We start from the raw sequence: 24,768 nt of genomic DNA, 5'->3' as shown, positions 1-24,768 counted from the left end.
TTATTGCAAAAAGCCGTTTTGAAAAATCACTGTTAGTTCTTGACAAATAAATTTTTGAAATGATCGACAATTTTTTCGAATTTTGCAGTTTTCGCCGATTAAGTTTTAAAAATTCGTATAAAATCCAGTTCCTGGAATATGAGTATGAGAATATCCCAAAGTGTTAATAAAAGTGTCTTCTTTCCAATGAACCAACCCGTTTTGAAAAATAACTTTTAGTTTTTGAGAAAACAATATTTGAAGCTTTGATTAAATTTTCGATGTTGCAACTTTCATCGGTAACTTGCAAAATTCGCTATAAAATTAATTTCTTGAGGGGTCCTTGTGGAAATATCACGAATTATTAATTAAAGTATCCTGTTTTTGAGTTGCTTCGTTAGTTAAATCAGTAGCAAAAAAGTTCGTTTTGTATCTTGGATCCAAATAAGTTGACATATCAGCTTTGTTGTTAATTTAATTTTTATTCAAATATCGCAATAATGTGACAATGTAGGGCAGTGGTGTCCATAAGGTCGATCGCCAACAAAATCATGTATCTGAAATATCTAAATGTAGGCCTCAGAGCTAAAAAAATAAAGGAAGGTTAGTTTTAAAATGTAAAAAGAGAATTTAAACCCTTCGGTCGATCTTGGCAAGACATTTATATGATGTAGGGTATCACCTCAAAAATGTACCAGAAATTATAACCATAATGGCAAGATAGATATGCCGGATAAGCGGATATCCGGCGGAAAGGGATGCCGAATATCCGGTATCCGGCTTTTCGCAAAAATCACTATCCGTTCCATCACTAGTTGAGACCAAAGACAAACTTCTCAGCCTTTGTAACTTTTGAGCTTATTAAAAAGTGGTTCTTTTAATGAAAGACACTTCCATGTTTACGAAATACAATTTAAAAAAAACATAAAAATATCATTCCTATATTATTTACATGACTAATTACTTTTTAACTTTTACATTTTAGCTTTTAAGCAATTTAAAAAAATATTTTTAAACATATAAAACATTAAATTTGGTGTATGACAGGTATGTATGTATTTACAACAAAAAAAACATTTTTCTTCTAGATAACAAAAAGGTATCATAAAAATTCTCAAAGGAACGTCTCTAGATAACGAAATTATACGTGAAATGTTGCGTAAAATTTTTTCCGCCAGCTAGAAATTATAAATTCCCAACCGTGCCGTTCACAATCACCAGTTACTTATCAGAAAATGTGGCGACCGTTACCGTTTCTATACTTATTCATTACCTTTATAAGTAAGTTCAATCTTAAACATAAGGAATCAACTCATAAAGTTATTAAAAAAATAATTAAGTTTATTATTTAATTTTTTACTTCAGCTGTGCGATCTGAAACGGATCAATGTGATATAAACAATATAAAAGAGTGTAAAGAATCTTCGTCGGCGTTCGTTTTACCTCAAAACACAACTAGTATTAATTTGGGTAAGTTTAAATCATTCAAAAATTTAAAAATAAAACTTTAAATTTTAAAATTATGCGGGAATCCAATTCTTCGGAGTGCCAACTTTAAAACATAAATAATCACTAGGTGACGTCTTCGGTTTTCGGTGGTGTCGGTGTAATGTCTGCGGTGTTGGTTTTAGTTTTTTAATTAATTTTGCAGTAAATATCGTTTTAAAATGGGTTTATTAATTATGAAATTAAATAGCATCATGCTATTCTTAGTATTAATCGTTAAATTTGTGCCATTAATTAATTGTTCAAAAAATAGTGGTAAGATTAGATTTTATTTTCTAATGTTTACATTCCGTGTTTTCGTCCTGTGTTATTTGTTTTTATTTTAATTCAAAATATATAAATAAATATTTGAAAATGCTTCATTTATTTGAGTTCGAATTGAAATTTTTCATTAAAAAAATGTAACGTTAAATTGTTATCATCTTAAAAAGGAAGTCATGTAGGGTTAAACAAATATTTATCTCTTGGATGATGTAATTACCAGATGCTTTCTTTGGTTTGTATTGGACTACGTGACATAGTTCTTTCTTAATTCGTATTGAATCTGACTCAAAAGTTATAAATAGTTTTATGGTTTCGTTAAATTATTACAACTAGCTGCGTAACTTTACACTTTTTGTTTGTTAAATTGCTCGTAATCGATAACTTTCTGGTATACACTTTCCATTTTGAGTTATTTACGTAAAACACTATTTAATAATTTGTCGTATTAAGTTGATTTTGTAATAAAATCAAAGAAAAAAATTAATTATTCATGCATAAGAATTAAAACGCGATTTATACGATACATATTTTAATTAACAAATTGTTTATAATGATTATTATGAAAAATACCTTGAAAATTACTTGCAACATTCCGTTTAACAACGAAATTGCATGGAAAACTAAAACAGTTATTTTCACAACGCCAATTTAAATTAGACAGGACCGTAATTACAACATCTGGAAAATTGATCAGATTATAATTACATTATAACGGTAAAATGCAAAGTTAACGGACCCACGTTCTATTCGGCTGCTATATTTCATTCTTCTTGCACATTTTCAGCAAGTAGAGTGTAAAGGCGAATGCAGTTAAGTGATTGTAACGATGTCCCATGATAAATTTAACCTACTTTTCCCTAACAAAGAAAGAAAAGACATTTTAAATTAGTTTTCTAAACAAAATGCTCTTATCTCTATAAATGTACCTTATTTCATTGAAAAAAATCCTTTTTAAAATTTAAAACTGTCACGATGACATTACTTTGAAGTTTCACGTCAAATTTAACCTATATGTTAAACGTCAAAGTAGATAACTTTTTTATCGAGGTAAAGAATAATCAAATTATAAATTGGTGTAAAATATAAGTTTATGTCCCATTACTTCTTATATTAAAACAATTCTCATCTTAACGAATTACGTGACAAAAAATGGCTAAATTAATGTTGATAAATAAATTTTAACAATTTTAGAAAAAAACATTTATTATTTTTTTTTCTCATAGATGGGTCCTTTTTCAAACTGTCAAAATATAAAAAATTATTTTTGAGTAAATATTGGGCTTTGAAAAAACCCTGGTCTAAACAGATATTTTAAGCTGGTTTTCTAAACAAAATTCTCTTACATTTATAAATCCATCTTATTTAATTGAAAAAAAATCATTGACATTATTTTGAAGTTTTACGCCATACATAACCTATATGTTAAAATTCAAAGTAGATACCTTTTTTATCAAGGTAAAGAATAATTCAAAATTGGTGTAAAATGTAAATTATGTCCATTACTTCTTATATTAAAACACAATTCTCATTTAAACTAATTACGTCATCAAACATAACTAAATTAATGTTAATAAACAAATTGTAATAATTTTAGAAAAAAAATTTATTATTTTTTCTTGCTCATAGATGGCTCCTTTTTCAAACTGTCAAAATATAAAAAATATTTTTAGTAAATATTGGGCGCCCTCTACTTTGAAAAACCCTGATCTAAACAGATATTTTAAGCTGGTTTTCTAAAGAAAATTCTCTCACATTTATAAATTCATCTTATTTAATTAAAAAAAAATCATTGACATTATTTTGACGTTTTACGCCATACATAACCTATATGTTAAAATTCAAAGTAGATACCTTTTTTATCAAGGTAAAGAATAATAATAAGAATAAAAATTGGTGCAAAATGTAGGATTATGTCCCATTACTTCTTATATTATAACACAATTCTTATTTAAACTAATTACGTCATTAAACATAACTAAATTAATGCTATATTAATAATTTATTATTTTTTTCTTGTTCATTTGTTCTACTGTCAAAACTGTCAAAAGATATATTATTTTTGAGTTAATTTCTATTTATTTTTCAGATAATGTACTAGTCTTTACGGTGGCAACGTCTGAAACTGATGGTTTAAACAGATATTTGCAATCAGCTCACGAATACAACATAAAACCGATCCTTTTGGGTTACGGTAAAGAATGGCAAGGAGGAGATGTAAAACGAAAACCTGGCGGTGGTTGGAAAGTAAATTTATTAAAAGAAGCCTTAAAAGACCTAAATAAAGATGAGAATAAAGAGAGGATCGTTATATTTACGGACGCTTACGACGTGATGTTTTTGTCAGGTTTAAAAACGATTGTTGAGGCGTTCAAAAAGACCGAAGCAAAGGTGTTGTTTAGCGCTGAAAGTTTTTGTTGGCCTGATAAATCATTAGCTGAGAAATATCCCACAGTAACGAAAGGAAAACCGTATTTAAATTCAGGAATGTATATGGGTTACATAAAAGAAATTATGATGTTGTTAGAAAGAAAAGATATTGAAAATATGGATGATGATCAATTATTTTTCACTGAAGCTTATTTAGATGATGAATTAAGGGAGAAATTATCAATGAAATTGGATCATGAAAGTGAAATGTTCCAAAATTTAAATGGAGCAATGAGTAAGTTCTATCAATATAAGTTCTTTTGTTGTTATTCTTTTATTAATTTAAGGTGAAGTTGAAATAAGAAATGATAAAGAAAACAAGATGACTTTACGTAACGTTGTTTCTCATACAAATCCATTAATTGTCCACGGAAATGGATATTCAAAAATAAAATTAAACCAATTAGGAAATTATTTATCAAACAGTTGGGATGCTGAAGAAGGTTGTCAATACTGCAAAAGTGGACAGATTGATTTAGATCTAAATAAAATTGAAGAACTTCCCATTGTTTTACTATCGGTTTTTATTGAATTTCCAACACCATTTTTGGAGGAACAATTAGCAAAAATCGCTCGGATAGAATATCCTAAATCAAAAATACACTTATTTATCCACAACAAAGTATTAAAAAGATATTTTTTCTTACATTTTAATAATTTTTTTGATTTTTAGGAAAAATATCATAAAGACCATGTTGAAGCATTCCTTTCAAAACATCTCACTGAGTATTTAAGTGTAAAAGAAATTAAACCTGAAGATAGCATTACTGAATCAACAGCAAGAGATATTTCAATGTAAAAGTTTTTTTAATCGTTAAATCATATAATTAATTATTTGAAAACGTTAAAAACATCAAGGATCATTAAGAGTTTAAGTGAATTACTTTAAATGGTTCCTAATCGCTCACAAGATATTTAATTTAAGTAGCTCCAAATCGCTCCCAATATTATTCACTTTTAGAAGCTCCCAATTGCTTGGTAAGGCGCCCAACTGCTGTTAGTACACTTCAATATATCACACTCACTCTGAATAATTGTCAATAACTAGCAACTTCTTCAAATATGTTTTATTTTTACTATCTTTTAGTAGATGCTTTACTTTTCGCTTTAAGGACCCTCAGTGACTCCCAGTTGGTTATTTCGCTTTGAGTATATGTCAATATCTTTTAGCCACTCTAAAAAGCTCCAAAATTGTTATCAATTGCTCGCAATACTTTTTGCCCCAAAATGTTTTGTTTTTAAAAAATGTCAATGAAAGTCTGTATGGCTCTCAATTACAATTACTCTACTATTTATTATTGCAATTACTCAATGTCCCCAATTACACCAAATTAATGCTTAAATGGCTTTCAATACTTCTGCTGTTTTGAAAGAATTCAATGAGCACAAAACCTCGCCACAGTGACTCTACATGAGTTCCAATAGCTCTCCATACAACCCTATATCTCTTAATCTCTTACTCACTTTAAGGAAGATTTATGGTGGAGCACTCATACCTGTAAGAAATAATTTTAAGGCGTCTTTGGTGGTCAACATGGGCCTTCTGATATAGAAAGGATAGAAATATTTACAAAAATAGATATCTCTTAGGGGCTCTATCTTTCTGAAAAAATTGCTATTGTTGTTACTGACAATTATAACTTGGTCTTGATCTGTTGGTGGCAAACTATGCCTGGAATGTTTTAGATATTTATTGCAATTTAAATTATTTCAACCTCACAATGATAATTTGATAATGCTTTTTTTTTCACATACCTTTCTTCTCTTCAGTTTTCAGACATGGAGTTGTGCTTTGTTTGTGTTTTTAAGTAAATCTTTTGATTTCTTCCTTAACTGTTGGAATCCGGAGATCTCTATGTATATCAGAATTTTGCACATGCCAATGAGCATTAACTATGTTTCATAGCAGTTTATTCTGGAATATTTAAATACAGTTGGTGTTCAAATTGCTGGTACAGTCCGTAGAGCTGGATACTGTAGTGTTATATTGGTTTTAGGATTTCATCGTAAATCCGTAATTTTTAGAGATTAAAAGTGTGGAGTTCCTCCCAATCAGCCAATACAGCTATTTGTATTTTAATGCTAATTCCGCTCTTTTCTTCTGTACATGCTCCTTCCACCTTAGATTGGCGTCCAGAGTCACAATACATAGTTCCATTTATGAAAAGAATTATGATCAAAATCCATTTTACCAGTATTTATATAAGGAAAAAAATAAATTTGTAATTATTATGTACTTTTTAACTGGTCTTTAATTGTTAACTATTCAGTCTGATTAGTTTCGGCGCTTAGTATCATCAGAGACTATGTCGCTGAAACTAGTCACAAACATAGTCTCTGATGATACTAAGCGCCGAAACTAGTCACAGTGAATATTTAACAATTATAGACCAGTTAAAAAGTACATACATAATAATTACAAATTTTTTTTTCCTTAGTTCCATTTATGTCTAGGTTTTTTAACGTTTGTTTGTAAAATTAATATGGACGAATTTCAACTCATTTAACTTTATACTCCAATTTTTAGCCCAGTTGAAAATTGCATTGCTGTTATATGTATTTTCCCAGTGGATAACTTTTGATCTTTCTCCACTAGAAGTAGTCCTGTGTCACTTGCCAACATAGTCATTATAGTCACCCCCAAATCTAGTATGTCATTAGTATATAGCAGATACTGGATAGGACTCAGTATATTGCTTGTTTAACTCTGAAGAGTCTGCCTGAGATATACGATATTAATATCTCTACATATTACATTGGAAGCATAGGCCTCAGTCTTTTGAGCAATAGTTTCTCAAAGAGTTTTGAGACTAATGGTGATAGTGAAATCGGTCTGTAAGATTTAATATTGTTAAGTTGTTTTCTTGCAACATGATAACCTCCGCAAATTTCGAGCATGCCAGTATATGTTTTAATTTAAGCATTGAAGAACATTATTATATTTTCTCTAAGTAGTGCTTCAGGATTTCTCCCATGATGTGGTCGCATCCTGGAGTTTTCTTTATATACAGGTTAGTTCTTATTTCATTTGCTTCATCTTTAGAAGTAACTGGTGTGATATTTTCTGCTCTTTGGTTTCCAATATTGGTCATTTCTTAATTATTTTGCCCTGGGTTGAGACTAAAGATCTCATCCAGATGTTCAGCAAACAGCATCCGGTTTTGCTTATTGTCTCGGTCCAGTGTTGCTTCTAATATGAGGAATAGAGGTTACAGGTCTCTTGACCTTCTTGGTTGCCTTCCATAGTAAATAATCGGTCTGCTCACATACTGACAGTTCTTCTAGATAGGAGCTCATGGATTTTTTTTAAGCTTTTGAATCTCTCTTCTGAGTTTTTGGGACTTATTATTAAATAGAGCTTTGTCTGCGGAAATCCGTTTTCTTCTAGCTCTTCTTTTACTTTGACCTTTGGCTACTTGTTTTACCTCTTTAGTATTGTTGTACGCCGTAGATTGGGTTGGGTTGAGTTCTTCATAGAAGTTGGTAGTTTCTTTCGTGTGGAGTGGTAGTTGCAGTTCCTCTCTTGGATTGCTTTCTTTAATTCTCTTCCTCGTGGTCAGCTTGAAGACCCACTCTACTACGTGTTTGGCGTTGTAGAATGTATTAGAAGTAGGTATTCTTCTTCTTTTATATGTCTTTGCGGGTAGTTAATTGCACCGAAACTCAACTTTTGTTTTGATAACATAATTTCGATTACTATCAGTTGAATGTTCTCTCTTTGCAGATAGTATTCTTCGAATTGGTGCTATATATTTTATAACCTCTTATTTTAAATCTTATTTATACATGTGAAGTAAATCCTTAAGGACCAAGAAACACTCTATTGAGTCATGTATGTCCCAGTACAGGTTTAGGATTGGAAGTGGTTTAGTAAAGGTACAAAATAAAAATTTTAGGCACGAAATTGGGTAAAGCAAATGGTATGTATGTAGGAAAGCGGAGGGTATGCTTCCGCATACAGCACCTAGGCCCCAACGGGCTCCTTGTACGTCCTCCTACACTCTCTCCGGCTACATCAACCAGCCTAAGGAATTTCCGAAGGCTAGGATACAGCTCAGAGGTGTGTTCCTGATACCATCTATGGTCGGCCATTCCTCTCCGAAGTCTCTCATTCTGAGGTCTTGCAGAGTGGGGCATTCACACAAGATGTGTCGGACCGTCTCCTCGCTCTCTTTACAGAGAGGACTAACAGCAAGCTTAAGGTTATAAAGATGCTTGTTTACCTTACAGTGACCCGTGACGAGTCCCGTTACAGTTCGTAGAGTGTTTCTGCCAAGCCTTACGAAAGACAAGGCTGCCTCTGCTGAAGGATAATGTAATACTTCCTTAGACAGATGGCAGCCCTTAACCCTATACCACCAGTTCATAAACTTTTTGTGGGTAAAATCTTTAATTATCTCAATCTGAGTTGATAAGGACGGAGCGATTATCGGTTCAGGCGAACATGGCGCTCGCTTGGCAGCCCTTTTGGCAAGCCTATCAGCGTGCTTGTTACCTGAACAAGTCGAGTGTCCTTTTATCCATTGAAGTATAACACAGTTATGCACTGCGGCCTTCTCCAATGTCAGATGACAACCCATAACAAGTCCTGAGGTAATTGTTATTCTACTCAGGGCCAAAATAGCTTGTCTACTGTCAGTATAAATTGTAAAAGTCTTACCTACCAAGTTGGATCTGACAATAACGTCAGCGGCAACTTGTATGGCGATTAATTCCGCCTGTATGACGGTGGTACTTTTACCTAGAGGTTCAGATACGTGGAGTCGGAGATCGTACGAGAAGACTCCGGCTCCAGCTCCTTCCCGTCTCTTTGAACCATCAGTGTAGATTTTAAGGCTGTTTTTTACCTCTACTTCTGTGGAACTTGAGTGGGTGAGATATTTCTTCGTAAAAATGTGTTGTAGGGGTCCGTTACACAATCCAGAATTGGTGAGTATTCCACCATTTCGTTCCAGAGATTGGCATTTTTACTGTTTCTCTCACCCATTAGAATTCCTGCTGCTCGCAGTCGAATCATGGTCACCAATGCCACCTCTTGGATGAACAAATGAAGTGGCGTTAGGTTTAACATGTTTTTCATGGCTGCAGTGGGGGTAGTCCGCAGCACACCTGTAACATACAAACACGCAAGTCTCTGTACTTTAATAAGTGCAGCAGTAGATGTAGACTGTAGGGTCTTTGACCACCATACTACTGCACCATATGTAAGCATAGGTCGGATTACAGCCGTGTAAATCCAGAGAGCATTTTTGGGTGACAAACCCCATGTCTTACCTATAGCCCTCCGGCATTGACCGAATGCAACGTACGCTTTTTTAACTCTATTATCTAGGTGGGCTCTCCATGTCATTTTATTGTCAAGCGTGATGCCCAGATATTTAACTTCTTTTGACAATGCCAATGGAGTATTAGCAAGGGATGGCATTCTGGGCTTGCCAACCTTCCTCATCCGTGTGAAAAGAATCAACTCTGTCTTCTTAGGATTCACAGAGAGTCTTTGTTCGTCACACCATGTCTCTATCAATTTAAGAGCTACTTGCATCCTATAAAACAGCACGTTTATATACTTGCCTTTGACGAGAATGGTTAAATCATCTACGTAATCAACTGTGATAAAGTTGGCTTCAGCGAGGCGGTTCAAGAGGCTATCCAGGGTGAGGTTCCACAAAAGTGGGGATAGTACACCCCCTTGTGGACAGCCTCGAGTAACTCCTCCTTGAAGACTGACATCGCCAGCCCTAAGCTTAACTATCCTATGTTTAAGAGCGTTCTCAATCCAACCACAAAGAGTCGGTGGAACATTATGCTCTAACAGGGCTTCGTTAATACCAGAGAAAGTTGTTTTATCAAAAGCTCCCTCTATATCTATAAAAACACCTAGGGCGGACTCCTTTAGGTCCAGCGCTCCACCAACAAAGCTGGTCACTGAGTGAAGAGCTGTTGTGTGGACTTGCCCTGAGTGTAGGCGTGTTGATTAGGATTTACTGGTTTGGTTGGAAGACAGAAATCTCTAATGTAGCGATCACACAGTCTTTCCAGAGTTTTCTAAAGAAAGGAGGAGAAACTGATTGGTCTAAACGATTTCGGTGTGAAATAATCAAGCTTACCCGGTTTTGGTATGAAGTTCACTGTGACCTCACGCCACCGACTGGGTATATAGCGCAGCGCCAGGCTAAAGCAAATATTGCATAGGGTTACTTTGTAAGTAATATATAAAATCTTAGTATATATTTTTATTCATTTTGCATGATAATTGGTCTTCTGCATTTTACATGTGCCAGGATAAAGTTGATCGCCACAGTGTTGGAAAAATAATGTTCTGGTTGTCTAAAACCTTTACTTTGAATAAGTAACCAGTTTATTGATATAGTATGTTTTACTACAATTTTTGGTTTCGCTGTAAATTATGATTTGTGTTATGCTCTGATTTTTCAACCTACTAAACTAATAATAATGACATGGTGGGTGGCAGTTATTATTCATTACATCATCAGCATACTGACAACAATCTATCATCAAATTTTAATATAAAAAAGCGCTTTGGAAAGAGTTGAAAAAAACATGCAGTTTGTGCTACTACCTATTTATCTTTGCCAACATCACTGCTTCATAAGAAACTTAAACTACAATGGATTCTACCTAATCATTCCAATCGAAGTTCTTCTTTGTCAGAGGCATTCTCTTTTAAAATCCGAAAAATGTTCACTCATAGAATAGCAAGAATGTGACTCATAAGTTAAAATAAGTTTTTCTGAAAAATGTAAGAAGGAACCAACATTTTCAAACAAGTCTGAATAAGTTTACTGAACTTAGATGAAGTAACACTGTTGAGGCAACCACTTGTGTGAAATTATAAAAACTCGCCAGAAATTTTAGGCACAAAAGGGATTTCTTGATAACTTTTTAACGTTTTCCTTTTACATACTTATTCATGTATCTACAAAAATTATCCGCTTTTAATAAAATTAAAAACAATCTTTTTAGGGATCAATGTCTTTTGAGAAACTGCGACGTTTATTTTTCCGTCGATTCCGTGGCTCACATCGACAATCCTTACACTTTAAAATTATTAATTGAGCAAAACAGAACAGTTGTGGCACCTTTATTGGTACGCCCAGGTAAAGCTTGGAGTAATTTTTGGGGTGCTTTAACCACCGACGGTTTTTACGCAAGATCTGATGATTACATGGATATTGTCCACAATAAAAAACGGTGAGTTTTTTTTATTTTTATTCAAATTAAAGTAAAAACTAAGTTAATATTACAAAGTTATTTGACAATAATAAATTTGAAATAAAATTTTTAATCGAATGCTATACTGAAATCGGTTTTAAACGACCGTCTATCGATAGAATACATGTTATCGGCGGTGCATTCATATAATCCGGCGTCCATTTGTGTAGCTGGATCAATTTCCAGTTTACTTTTTACTTTATCTGTGCCAATACGCCATTCGTGAATCTAAAAAGTTAAAATATAAATTATTTATGAGTAGAAATTATTAAATATGATTACGTTTAGGTATAAATGTGAAAAAATTTCTGATCCATCTTTATACCAAGTGATATGAGGTCTTGGATTTCCCCTAGCAACGCATAAGAAAGCAATTTTATGCCCCAAAACGTATTCATAATCGAAATGAGACGCTAAAATTATTTTTGCACCCTAAAAAACGTTTATTAAAACGATTTATTAAGATTAATCGAATTATGTTTACGTTTTGATTGTTGTAATATTGATCTGATTCCGGATCTCGATATTTCCCCGTTATTGGCAATCCAATTTGAAACTTAAAAGAAAATTAGTTTATTTTTATGAGGATTTTTATTGATTTACTTTTGATTTTGTCCGTCCTCTTCCTCTGCCTCGCCTCGCTTCCCCATCGCCCACAATTAGGAACAAAACCAATAAAAATAACCCGTTAAATCTCATTTAAATGGAAGCTCGTGCTTGCACCCGAACGTTTCGTTAAAAATTGCGCTGAAATAACTACTATCCTATTTATTTGCGGCAATTTGTTGTGCTTGCCAATTTAAAATAATTGAGAGTAAACGGGTTTGGAGAGCGAGGGTGACCCGAGAATATTGCAGTATATAAATGTACTATTTTAAATAAGAATACAATCTCAGTACTTATTGTTAGTTATATTTTATTATAGATTTATTTATTGCGTATATGGTGAAAAAAAGTTTAAAGAATTTATGTTTTATTTTAAAGATTAATATGTAACCATAACATAGTCTGTTCTAAATCCTCGAATATCGATTGCATATTTATTATTGGCTTGGCATTCGTAATAACCGGCATCTTTTTGGGTTGTTGGATCGATTTCCATCTTTGATTTCATCGTGTCGTTTCCGATTGGCCATTCATGAACCTAAATTAAAATAAATCCATAATTAAATAAGTAAAAAATACGTAACAAATTAGAACATAATTAACATTTAAATTTAAATAAAAAGTTTACTTCTTAGGTTAAAAATTTAGATTAAATTTTTTCTTCAAAATACGATAATTACTTGAAAGAATTTATGAGCATATAATTCAATTCCATCTTTAAACCATGTTATTTCCGGCCTTGGAAAACCTGAAAAGTTGAAATGATCTAGAATTAGTCAAATTATCTTAAGAATGAATTGAAGCATTTCGAATTTGTAATACATTGAAAAGGTATAAATCATTTATTATCGTTTATTTACCTGTAGCCATACAAAAAAATGTTATTTTCCTACCCAACATGTAATCCAATTCGAAATGGCTGGCTTTAACAATTTTTGCACCCTTAAATGAACAACACGATAAAAGTATTAATGTTTAAAACAAATATTTTTAAGATCTTACATCTTTATTTTCGTAATAATTAACAGCCGCGGGATTTCTATGTTGAATTATAACAGGCATACGAGAATTATACAATCGACCGCGCCCCCTTTTACTACCTAAAACGATTTGAAAAAGCACCCCAATAAAATAAAAAAATAATAAATGTTTCTTTTTAATTTTCGAAACTTTTAAGAGTAGTAATAAGCAGTAATTACTGACCCATTCGACCACCAGCTCCTCTGGCTGAAAATGATTCAGAAAAACACCCCATTAGAACTAATACAACCACAAACAACGTTTTTGTACGCATCTTCCGGAAAGAAAACTCTTTACTACGCTTAACGGGCGATTGTTTTCGAAATCGTACTCAAGCTCATTGTTAAATTTTTTTGTTTACTAGCCCTGGGGAGCGTAGTAAGTGAGAAGAACCCCAACTCTTTTCGATTGGGTCAATGTCGGCGCAATCTTTCAATAATCGTTAAATTGAACAAATTGTTTTCTTTAAAAATTATTTAAATAAACGATTTATTATAAATCACGTGATCGATCTATATTACATCTAAGTATACAGTAATCACTCGAAAATTCAAATCAATTAAAACAAGGCTAATTCGGATTAAACGACATTTCGAATTACGGAATAAAAAGTACATCATTTGATAGGAGGAACAATCACAAAGGATACTTGCAAATACCAAGCTCAAAAAGGACTAATCAAATCAACCATATCTTCAAGAGAATCGTCATTAATTATTGATGTACGAACAAGAAGAGGTGCAAATTGTGATAGCGACCATTATCTGGTCGAAGCTAAGGTCCATCAAAGAACAGCTAATATAGGAAAAAGTAAAAGATGCAGAAATACAAGAATAGTGCAAATAAGATATCTCTAGTAAAATGGAAACCATAAATATAAATAATAGCAGTGACATAGACGAAAGTTAGGAAAAATTAGCAAAAAGTGTTACAGATATGGTAATAACAAGGGCTAGTTCGATAAGGACTGTGCAACAATAATGAAAGAAAAGAACTTCGAACCAGATTGCTACAACGAAATAGCGAATAGAGAAACCTATAACAGATCTATATCAAAAAGAAAAGAAGCAACAAGGTTGTGCAGAAAAAAGAGAAGAACTGCAATGAAGAAGAGATTCATAGAAATAGAAGAGTAGTACAGAAACAAATTTACGAGAAATATATGTTAACAAATTAAATGGGAGTCAAAAGAATATCAACCCAGATTGAATGTGAGTAGGGTTAGAAACGAAGCTATACCGTCGGAAGAGAATGAGGCCTTTGAACGCTGGACGCAACACTACAAGAAAACTTTGAATGTTCAGATCAATAAAGATAAAAATGAAACCATGGAAACTGAAATAGAAACCCCAACAGCGGACGAAGTGAAAACAGCAATAATAAACTCGAAGAATAACAGATCTTCTGGTGAAGATAATGCCACCATGGTGGCGACATACCTATCTCTAAGCTATATAATATGTAACATATGATAAAATGAGGTAATGCCAGAGGACTTAAAAACTTGTCTTATATGCCCAGTATACCAAAAGGGTGATAAATTAAGTTGTGGAAACTGTAATAATAATAATGATAAGAATATTTATTGATGTACCTCAAAATAACAAAGATACAGAAATAGAAATGGAAACAGAGTACACAGAGGTCATCAAAAGGGGTTGAGTCAATATATCTGCAAACAGCTGTATTGTTTTTCATCAACCTCTCGAACAACCTAAAATAATAATTATAAATATATTATTAATAATAAATTAATGATAATGAATATATATGTTACAGTCATTGTGATTAAATTGCTATTATACATAATGACTGGTCATTATATATAATAACGAAATTGTCTAAACAATGTGATAAATTAATCACTTTATCCGGATATTATTCATAACAACTGTTTAAAGTAAGCCAAAGTAATAAATACAATCCAACTGACATGTTACCTCAGTACATCAGCTAAACACTGACACATTTAGTACATCAGCTAAAGTCGGATTAAATAGCCTTCCTAAAGAGGTGCTAGTTGAACTATCAACAGAAGAAGAGCTAGAATCTATATTAAATGAAGACGAAAACCAGTTGCATGAGGAGAGGGAAGCCGAGCCCAATATTACCGACCCTGTGATTAATGAAGAGGAAGAAATCGAAAGCGACACTATAATTTCAAACGCTGATTTGCAAAATGAAATTGTAGATAAGCTAACAGGAAAACCTAATAAGGAGACCGACAACCAAGAAAATACTACAGGTCTCTCAAATATAACGCAAAGTGATGAAGAATTAGTAATTGCTCTGTTTAAAAAGAAACAAGATATTAGAGACATCAGAAAATTAGTTGGACAATCACTGAAGAAGCAAGCAGATAAAATGTTAGCTCTATCTTCGGTAAAATATCCTACTGCTAGTACGGGTGATAATGTAGTGGTAAAAATTCCTGATGTAGATCGCGACAAAGCCGATAATAGAAACATTATGGCTGTTATAATTTCTCAGGAGACAGAAGGAATGTATAAATTAGGAACTAAGGGGATTCTAAATCAACTTTACGCAAGAAATCAGTTCACTGTCTGCAAAGAAACGTTTATTACAATTGATATCGTTCCCCAACATGAAGTTAACATCAGAGAATGTGCAAAAAAAGAGTCACATCTTGGCGGCCAGGGATTTCAGCATTGTAACTGTAAAGTCAAGCCTCATGTGTAACTCGAAATGTCACAAGAGCCTTACTTGTAAGAATAAATCATTATTATGACTCAGTTGTTTTTAAATATTATTATTGTAGTTACATAATTCATGTCAGTAGAATTTAAATATTTTATTTTTTTAGTCTTTATAGAGTGATACCAAATACTTGTATTATTCTCTGTTCTTTTTTATTATTTTGTTTTATGGCTAGTGAGCTTTAAATTTACTTTGTATTACTATTTAAATAATAGTATAACATATATACCGACTTGTTTTATTCCAATTCTTCGAAGATATTATATAAAATTGCCAGTTAATGTGATTAATTCTGTGTCTTTATCACTTCGTCTAAATTGAATAGACATTATAAATAATGGCTGGATAGTATATATAATATCTGGATTCATTACTTTGACTGTAACATATATAACACTGCAAATAACATAAAAAAATGAACGTTTAAATAGTTGCGTACGGTATCTAGGAATAAAAAGCCTACAACGATGTCTAACATTAATGTAAAGCTAAGTTTCCACATATACGGATTACTGGCGCCAGTACGAAGCCAGTTTAGTGGCGCCAATTAGCTGGCGCCAGAAGTTGTTTCCACATAAATGTTATAATTGTGTACTGGCACAGTAATAAAAATGGCGTCAAGTGATGTACTTCGCGCTGGCATCAATATGGTAGTCCAAATGTGCTCCTTGGAACTGCACATATTATTAACAAAAAAAAAGCGAAAACATAGTTCCTGGGTTAGATCGTGGATTGCACGTAGAAATAACCTAGGTGCGTCTAGTACTTTAATTAGAGAATTATGTCATGAAGATCAGCAAGTATTTTTTAATCATTTAAGAATGACTGAAGAGAGTTTCATGTTTTTGTTGAGGCAAGTATCCTCTAAAATATAAAAACAACATACGCATATGAGAGATGCCATTCCAGCTCATGTAAAACTGCAAGCAACTTTAAGATTTTTGGCTTCTGGAGATTCTTCTACATCTTTGCAATATATGTATCGTTTGCCAAAAAGCACAATTTCTAAATTTATATGTGAAGTTATTTATGGTGAAGTACTTTATGGTATTCAATTGTATATACTTCGTATTTTTGCTTTTGTCGAGATTTCGTCAAAATTAGGAACTGTTTTCTTCATAATTTCAACTATCCTTCTGACAGCTTCATTTCGTGCTAGTCGGGCCTTATATTGTGGAATTTTCTGATTCTCTGACATAAGAATGTCCAGAGATGCAAATAGAAGAACTCCGCAAAACTTATCTGTTGCTGAGTACAACTTTGAAGATGTAGAAAGCATTAGGTACCTGGGAATTTTACTCAGAAATCATAATACCATACAACACTGCATACAAGACAGAATAAGTGGTGAAAAGGAAGTTACTTCGTTCACAAAAAGTTATTCCAATCAAAAGCTGCTTAGGAAATTAAAACTATTATTATATGTATAAAATGATAACCGGTTATCACATATGGAAGCGATGAGCATAGTCTAAAGATATTTGAAAAAAAAATATTGCGAAGATTTTTTGGAATTAAGAATTAAACAACTTTGTTGAAGGATAAAACATTGTTCAGTTTGCCAAAGCTCAAAGAATAAGATAGATGGGACACATCGTAAGAATGAGTGAAACCAGGAAAGCAAAAAGAGTATCTGTGAGCAAACCAGATATGCCAAGAAATAGGGGAAACTGTTAATGAGATGGATAGACGGTATGACTAACGACATAAAAAAGCTGCGAGTTCAAAATTTAAGAGTGACAGCACTTAATAGAGTGGAGTGAAGGTAGATTGTTCAAAAGGCAAAATCTTACCAAGAGATGTAGCACCACATGATGATGATGATAATTTACTATTTACTGTGCTAATGGTATCAAATTTTTGGCTTTCCATTCTTCGACGTTTTTACATGAGGTAGAAAATAGACATTCGGCATGGTACAAGTTTATTTTTTTAAGCCTTTGTGTAATGTTTGATTTGTCGTTACAAAGCACGTGGATTCGGTTGGGTCTTTCGGTAAAATAGTTTTGTTAGGCGGATTACATTCTTATACATTGGTTGGATAAGGGTGGTACATTTGGGAAGCAAAAACATAGTTGATATTAATCCATCGTCACTGACCAATTGGGCTTCTGTAGCAAGACTTGGTGCATTATCGATTAACAACACCGCCTTTCAAGATAAGTCTTGACAATATTTTCTCATTTCTGGAACAATACATTTTATGAACCACTTCTTAAAAAGCACTGAGGTCATCCAGGCATTCGAAATCAATTTGTAGATTTGGATTTTTAGCTTTTGCGTTAGCATAGGCAAAGAAAGTTAATCTTTCTTTGCTAGTTTTACACCCTGGTGCTGTTTTGTTGTCAGATCCCACCAAAGTTTTATCTGGAAGGTTTTTATAAAATAAAGCTGAGTCTCGCCTGCGTTGTATATTTGATTATGGTTTAAAAACAAAGCATTGTGCTTTCTTTTTGCCATAATGACGGAGTGAAAGTAAACATGTTGAAACACGCATAACACTTCATAGATTATAACGGTTATGAAGGATCAGAAAGAACTATACAAAATATAAATATGCATTCGAATTGTAGGATACTCATCAAGTACCGAGTTTTGGTGCAAATTGCAGAATACTAAGACAATATATAATTTTTTTGTTCTTAATTTTTTCTAGCGGATTATGGAATGTTCCGTTTATAAACAATGCCTATTTGATTAACGCCACCTTATTGAGAAAACACGATCGCACAACTTTGAATTTCGGCGGAAAAATTGATAAATGGGACCCGGATATGGCGTTTTGTGGAAATTTGCGAGAGCTAGACGTCTTTATGTTTGTTTCGAATCGATTGGAATTTGGTCATTTAGTAGATCCCGATACCTATAATACCAAAGTAACCGCCCCCGATATGTACCAAATTTTTGAGAACCCCACCGATTGGGAGGCAAGATACATTCATGAAAATTACACGGAAAGTTTCGATCCAGACAGAAAAGCAATGCAGGTAAGTTATTATTTTATTAATTTTAACTTGTAATACACTTAATTCTGTTTTTACGCGACAGATACGTTCCCAATAAATTCGCGTAAAAGAAAATCGCGTAAAAAAAGATACGGTATTTATGTAAAAATACGGGATAGGTTCCGACATTTGAAGAATCGGTTAAAATGTTATGATTAAGAAAGATAAATTCGGTTACTTTAATGTTAATAAAACTTATTTAAAAATAATAAATAATTCATAAGTTGAAATAATAATAAAATAAAAGTAAAGAAAAAATCATTATTTAGTGAAAAAAACGAAAATTAATTTCTAATTGCTATCACTTTTCGATGCGCTTTCCTTCTCAAGCTGTGCTGCCGCGTTAGTGGTTCTAGTCACAAATTCTGTTATCGATCGTTGTGTTCCAGGTTTGATAAGGCTGTTATACAATTCACGATAACTGCCCATTAATAATTTAATGTCTCGTTGAAATTTTGTAGATCTTTCTTCAATAGGATCATGCTTTTGAAAACGAACGCATAATTTAGCAGCGAGTTGTAGTCCTTCTTTGATTACATCTGCGGTAAGGGTAGGAATCTCTTCGTCAATTTCACTGCATTCTTTATCATCGGGAATCTCAAGCGCTAAACTAATGATTTCATCATCAGTAAGTGCTTTATCCTCTAGTAATTCATCGATATCTCCAGACGATATATCAGCAAATCCTTCTCCGCCTATTTCATGAGCTAAGGCTGTGATGTTAGGGTATTGATCCATATTAGAAGGCACATGATCTTTATTTTTTACACATTCTGGCCAAAGAGATCTCCAACATGCGTTCAAAGTTGATGGTTTCAATTCGGATAGTGCTAATCCAGCATGTTTGATGCAGTCATTTATTGTAAAGTTCTTCCACGCGTCAATGACCGTTACATTTTTATTATTTGTTAATTTATCTAAAATGTATCGAAATGTTTGCTTTACGTAATAGGTCTTAAAGGTTGCAATAATTCCTTGGTCCAACGGCTGTATCAAGGAAGTAGTATTTGGAGGAAGAAAACAAAATTCAACATTCGGGTGCTCTATGTGTGGGTGGCCAGGTGCGTTATCTATAATCAGAAGAACCTTAAATCAAGACTTTTATCGCTCATATAGCGACGCACTTCTGGGATAAAATGTTTGACAAACCATTCATTAAAAATTTCTCTAGTTACCCAGGCTTTTTTATTAGCTGTCCAGTGTACTGATAAGGTATCTAAATTTACACCTTTCATAGACCGTGGTTTTAGAGCTCGATTAACAAGCAAGGGTTTTAACATTCGATCTCCAGACGCATTAGAGCAAAATAAAAAGGTTACGCGATCTTTGGCCGCCTTGAACCCATTGGCAGTTTTCTGGGATTTAGCTACGTATGTTCTATTTGGCATACGCTTCCAGAAAAGGCCTGTTTCGTCCGCATTCCATACCTGATCTGGAGTGTAACCACCTTTTTTAATTATTTTAGATAGTTTTGCTGGAAATTCCTTAGCTGCTACATCATCTGCAGATGCAATTTCACCCTTTATCTTTATATTATGTAACGCGTGTCGTTGTAGAAAACCATTTTCATCCATCCCGTACTAGCAGAAAATTCAAATTTTCTTCTTTTCTCGCCTGATGTTTGTGGTTCCGCTTCTTTAATCTGGTTGTAAATCTTTAATGCCATTTGCTTGATGTTATTTCCGTCAACGGGTATTCGTTTTTGAGACATATCCTCCATCCATATTATAAGAGCCTTTTCCATTTTTTGCTCCACAATGTCTCTTGTGTATGATGTTGTATGAGCACTTAATTTTGTCCCAGCAATTACAGATTTTCTAATCGCGTCCTCATTTTTTTTTTATAGTTCTTACGGTGGATTCTCTTAAACCGAAACGTTGCCCTACAGTGGTGGCACTATCTCCATTAGCTAAATTATCTAAAATGTTGATTTTAACTTCCAAAGAAATAGCTTTTCTTTTTGTTGGTTTTGTAGCTGACATTGTGATTAGATCGCCTATAAAAATTTTATTTATTTATACGTAATAAGTAAGTAAAGAATAAATGTATCAAAAAATATTTTATTTAATATTGTATTCGATTTTGTTACTCACCTTAAACATTGAAGCCAAACTGTAAACTCGTAATTATTTTAACCAAAACAGATGTGAGATGATAAAATTAGGGAAATCCCCTGTAACTATTGATGCGCTCGCGCAATCAGGGGGTATCGATTCTCGCACAATCATATACCTTTCAAGCGCTTTCACATACTTGCACGTACACGAAATTTTAGTTCCAAAATTATTCTAGATTAAAATTTCTTGCATCGCGTTAAATCAAATTAAATCGCTTAAAAAAAGAATAAAATATATTTTATTAATCGCGTTATATCAAATTCGCGTAAAAAAAGTTCGCGTAAAAACAGAATTAGGTGTATAATGTAACTTGTTTTTAGCCTTGCCCTGATGTGTATTGGTTCCCAATTGTGTCCTTAAACTTCACCAGAGACCTAATTAGTATGATGGAAAACTTCAATCAATGGTCTGATGGTTCAAACAAAGATTCTCGATTAGAGGGCGGTTATGAAGCGGTTCCTACTCGCGATATCCATATGAACCAGGTCGGTTGGGAACGACATTGGCTTCACTTTCTACATCAATACGTGCGACCACTTCAAGAACACATATTCACGGGTTATTTCCATGATCCTCCTCGTTCCCTTATGAACTTTGTCGTTCGTTATCGTCCTGATGAACAACCTTCGTTACGCCCCCATCACGATAGTTCCACGTACACAATAAATATTGCTTTGAACGAGCGTGGTGTGGATTACGAAGGTGGTGGTTGTCGCTTTATTAGATATAATTGTAGTGTTGTCGATACCAAGCCAGGTTGGATGTTGATGCATCCAGGACGATTGACACATTATCACGAAGGGTTGTTGGTTACTAAAGGAACGCGTTATATTATGATTGCTTTCGTAGATCCATAAATTTGTGTAGTTCCTATTTTTTATTTTGCTTTTTATTATTTTTTTACTTAACATGTTGATACTTAACTGCCAAATTGATATTTTTAATGCGTAATGATGTTCCAGTGGTTTTTTTAAACTTTCTATTAATGAATCTCTAATTGAATATTAATTTTTAGGTTAGGTTAAGTTTTAAAGAGTTTTTATTGTAAATAACACTAAAATGTTTTAAATGATAATTAATTGAATAAATTCTTTATAAAAGGTGTAAAATTGATACCTCTATTATAAATACGCACCGACAAATCCTACCTCCACGTCGCCGTCATATGCCCTGGACAACTTTGGTCAGATAGGGGTAATACCCCTTCCTCAAAAGTCTGCCCCCACGCAGATGCCGACCCTGAAGTAATGGACATAACCCGTCTATCAGGTAGGGTTCGCAGCATAGCTGGGAACAGTTTTACACCCAACAGAGTAAGGTGGGCTATTTCTAATTTCAAGCGCCTAAAATCGCCAGGAGGAGATGGAATTCTGGCTATTTTTCTGCAAAAAGGATTAGAAGAGTTGCTCCCAGTAATAATACCCTCCAGTTGCTCCATACCTAAAGGTGGTAGGCGTTCAAACGCCGACCCCAAGGCATACAGAACAATTAGCCTAACTTCATTCCTCCTCAAAGGGATGGAAAAGGTAATCGATCAATACCTTAGGAATGGAGTGCTTGTCACTAATCCATTCCACCCTAGCCAACATACTTACCAGAAAGCAAAATCAACAATGACTGCTCTTCATGCTTTGACTAGCACTTTAGAAGAGACAATTGCAACCAAAGAAATAGCCATATGTGCTTTCATAGACATAGAGGGTGACATAAAGGGTTTCATAGATGTTTTGATAACACCTCCTATGAATCCGTCGACAATCAAATGGTGTACAGCCATGTTGAAAAGTCGGCAGATCACAGCCAGCCTGGGAGACGACTATAAAAGAGGATGTCCCCAAGAGGGAGTGCTATCACCTCTACTGTGATGCCTGGTAGTTGATGACTTGATGAACACCCTAACAAAAAATGGATTCAAGATTCAGGGGTATGTTGATGACCTGTAATCACAATCCAAGGTAAATATGATACAATCATAACTCAACTAATGCAGAAAGCCCTACTACTCATCAGTACTTGGTGTAGAAGCAATGGGCTCAGCATCAATCCAAATAAAATCGAAATAGTCCCCCGAAATAGTCACTCGAAGAAGAAAGCTACAAATAAAAGCACCCTCCATTGAAAGCAGAACTATTAACCTCAAAACAGAAGTTAAATGCCTATGGGTAATACTAGACAGTAAACTAAATTGGAACTCACACTTAGACAAAGTGAGGAAAAAAGGCCATCATGGCAAACCAAATCTGCCGCAGGCGCCTAGGAAGGAACTGGGGTCTCAAACCACGAATGCCTCATTGGGCCTACGTAGCAATAATCAGACCCATCGTCGCCTACGCCTCATTGGTTTGGTGGCCAAAAACAAAACATAAGACAACACAACAACAGCTGGCACAAATCCAGTGGTTAGCATGTCTTAATATAACGGGTGCAATGAGATCTTGTCCGACGGCTGCTTTGGAAGCCCTACTCGGTCTCACACCACTATATTTATATATACAAAAGGAGGCAGCTTCAAGTGCCTTATCACTGAAAACAGTTTCTTCACTCAAGTTGATACAGGATAACCTCAGAGGACACCTCGAAATTCTCAAGAACCCATGTCTAAATCACCTGATTGAAATTAAAACGGACCGACAGAATACAATTTTAGCCAGCCGTGTAAAGTTATATTTAGAAGCAGGAATGATTGGGCGAAGGATGAGCCTCAACTAAAAAGAAGAGCCCTAGCCTGGTACACCAATAAGGTTGCTAGTTCTTCCTCCAGATTCATCGTATAGATATCAATTGGAAGAGAAGGAAAACAAAAACCAGGTTTTTGCCCTTAAAGGATGAATCGTATGAAAATTTATTTTTATGTGTTACTCATTCAACTTGAAGTCTTCAGATCTTCGGACACAAGTACGGATTTACAAAAATTAGTTAGATATGAGGAAATACAAAATCCTTATTATAACGTTACCGTCAATTAATTGGACCACATGGTAAAAAATGAGAATTGATGTAAAAACATTGAATTCTGTTAACAACAAAACCAGAGTTACAATAAAAACCAGCGTTAAAACCTCCACATTTGATGAAATTAGAGATAAGTATAATAAAATCGAGCTTATAATATGTTTAACATGAAACTCAGAAGAACTGCATGAAGAATGGAACCAGGGTCTTATACATCCTATTCATAAAAAGGGCGACAAGCGTGATTGCCGTAATTAGAGGGGAATAACACTGCTTAACATGGCGTGCAAAATATTTTCATGCTTCATCTATAATAGAATGAGCGAATATGCGGAGGAAATCTTGGGATTACCAATCTGGATTTCGGCCCAACCGATCTACAACAGACCATACACACTTTGAGCCAGATTTTGCAGAAGGGTTACGAATATGACTTTGATGTGAACTCGACAACTTGATATGATCCCACAGAAATTGGTTAATCTTGTACAACACCATTGAAGGAAACCAAGGAAACCAATTACTATTTGTAATCAGGAGCCGCGTCAGACAAGAAGATGTCCTCTCAGTTCCGCTTTTTTACTTGACATTGCACGCAACTATCTCAGAAATTATCCCAAAGGGATGCGGATGACACGGTCAAAATTGGGCTAAATGATTCATCTTCCATACTGCGATTACGATAAGCGTTGCGTAGTCTTCAACTTGCTGTCTCTGCGATTTGTTTCTGACTTGATGTTCTTTTTCAAGCTTGTTAATGACATGCTGAATACTCTCGATTTTCTGCCTGAGTTGAGCTTCAAGGTACTGCAAGGGCTTACACGTTACAACGCCATATTTTGTAGTCACAGCTCTAAAATGAGAATATATAAGAGTTTAATAAGACCATTGATAACGTAAGGATGCGAAACATGGACGAAGGAAGATCTAAAACAGTTCGA

General features: G+C 33.9%; 3 protein-coding genes and 1 long non-coding RNA gene across 5 annotated transcripts; 1 reads left to right on the top strand and 3 right to left on the bottom strand.

Moving 5' to 3' along the window:
- Positions 1-1,201: 1,201 nt before the first annotated feature.
- On the top strand, positions 1,202-21,984 carry LOC111417207 (procollagen lysyl hydroxylase). Of its 2 annotated transcripts, XM_071197074.1 has the most exons (8): positions 1,202-1,260; positions 1,345-1,449; positions 3,836-4,411; positions 4,464-4,798; positions 4,850-4,971; positions 11,161-11,388; positions 18,410-18,740; positions 21,196-21,984. In XM_071197074.1, the coding sequence occupies exons 1-8, from the start codon at positions 1,215-1,217 to the stop codon at positions 21,730-21,732; spliced, it is 2,280 nt and encodes a 759-aa protein (XP_071053175.1). In that variant the 5' UTR covers positions 1,202-1,214; the 3' UTR covers positions 21,733-21,984. The 2 variants fall into 2 exon arrangements, with proteins under 2 accessions (XP_071053175.1, XP_022905194.2); XM_023049426.2 differs by lacking the exons at positions 1,202-1,260; positions 1,345-1,449 and adding an exon at positions 1,552-1,740.
- On the bottom strand, positions 2,268-2,743 carry LOC139430296 (uncharacterized). Its single transcript, XR_011640766.1, has 3 exons — positions 2,676-2,743; positions 2,486-2,606; positions 2,268-2,427 (listed from the first exon to the last, which is right to left on the bottom strand). It is a non-coding gene; the product is annotated as an uncharacterized lncRNA (long non-coding RNA).
- Positions 11,392-12,178, bottom strand: LOC111417209 (noktochor). Its single transcript, XM_023049428.2, has 4 exons — positions 12,013-12,178; positions 11,894-11,965; positions 11,692-11,841; positions 11,392-11,637 (listed from the first exon to the last, which is right to left on the bottom strand). The coding sequence occupies exons 1-4, from the start codon at positions 12,106-12,108 to the stop codon at positions 11,479-11,481; spliced, it is 477 nt and encodes a 158-aa protein (XP_022905196.2). The 5' UTR covers positions 12,109-12,178; the 3' UTR covers positions 11,392-11,478.
- Positions 12,302-13,414, bottom strand: LOC111417210 (immunoglobulin domain-containing protein oig-4). Its single transcript, XM_023049430.2, has 5 exons — positions 13,219-13,414; positions 13,018-13,115; positions 12,876-12,957; positions 12,696-12,763; positions 12,302-12,553 (listed from the first exon to the last, which is right to left on the bottom strand). The coding sequence occupies exons 1-5, from the start codon at positions 13,307-13,309 to the stop codon at positions 12,395-12,397; spliced, it is 498 nt and encodes a 165-aa protein (XP_022905198.1). The 5' UTR covers positions 13,310-13,414; the 3' UTR covers positions 12,302-12,394.
- Positions 21,985-24,768: the final 2,784 nt, after the last annotated feature.

Source organism: Onthophagus taurus, chromosome 6 (genome assembly GCF_036711975.1).
Source record: "Onthophagus taurus isolate NC chromosome 6, IU_Otau_3.0, whole genome shotgun sequence".
NCBI lineage: Eukaryota > Metazoa > Arthropoda > Insecta > Coleoptera > Scarabaeidae > Onthophagus > Onthophagus taurus.
Note: the sequence above shows the minus strand (reverse complement) of the source record. Positions and strands in the feature narration are given on the sequence as shown.

Excerpts from the sequence above, each read along its gene's own strand:
- LOC111417207 (XM_071197074.1), top strand. The coding sequence starts at position 1,215 with ATGTGGCGACCGTTACCGTTTCTATACTTATTCATTACCTTTATAA. Across the intron at positions 4,799-4,849 it reads ACTTATTTATCCACAACAAA|GAAAAATATCATAAAGACCA; the intron begins GTATTAAAAAGA and ends TTTGATTTTTAG. Across the intron at positions 4,972-11,160 it reads ACAGCAAGAGATATTTCAAT|GGATCAATGTCTTTTGAGAA; the intron begins GTAAAAGTTTTT and ends CAATCTTTTTAG.
- LOC111417209 (XM_023049428.2), bottom strand. The coding sequence starts at position 12,108 with ATGAGATTTAACGGGTTATTTTTATTGGTTTTGTTCCTAATTGTGGGC. Across the intron at positions 11,966-12,012 it reads GAGGACGGACAAAATCAAAA|TTTCAAATTGGATTGCCAAT; the intron begins GTAAATCAATAA and ends TTTTCTTTTAAG. Across the intron at positions 11,842-11,893 it reads AATATTACAACAATCAAAAC|GGTGCAAAAATAATTTTAGC; the intron begins GTAAACATAATT and ends AACGTTTTTTAG.
- LOC111417210 (XM_023049430.2), bottom strand. The coding sequence starts at position 13,309 with ATGCGTACAAAAACGTTGTTTGTGGTTGTATTAGTTCTAATGGGGTGT. Across the intron at positions 13,116-13,218 it reads AGGAGCTGGTGGTCGAATGG|GTAGTAAAAGGGGGCGCGGT; the intron begins GTCAGTAATTAC and ends AAATCGTTTTAG. Across the intron at positions 12,764-12,875 it reads ATTTTTTTGTATGGCTACAG|GTTTTCCAAGGCCGGAAATA; the intron begins GTAAATAAACGA and ends TCAACTTTTCAG.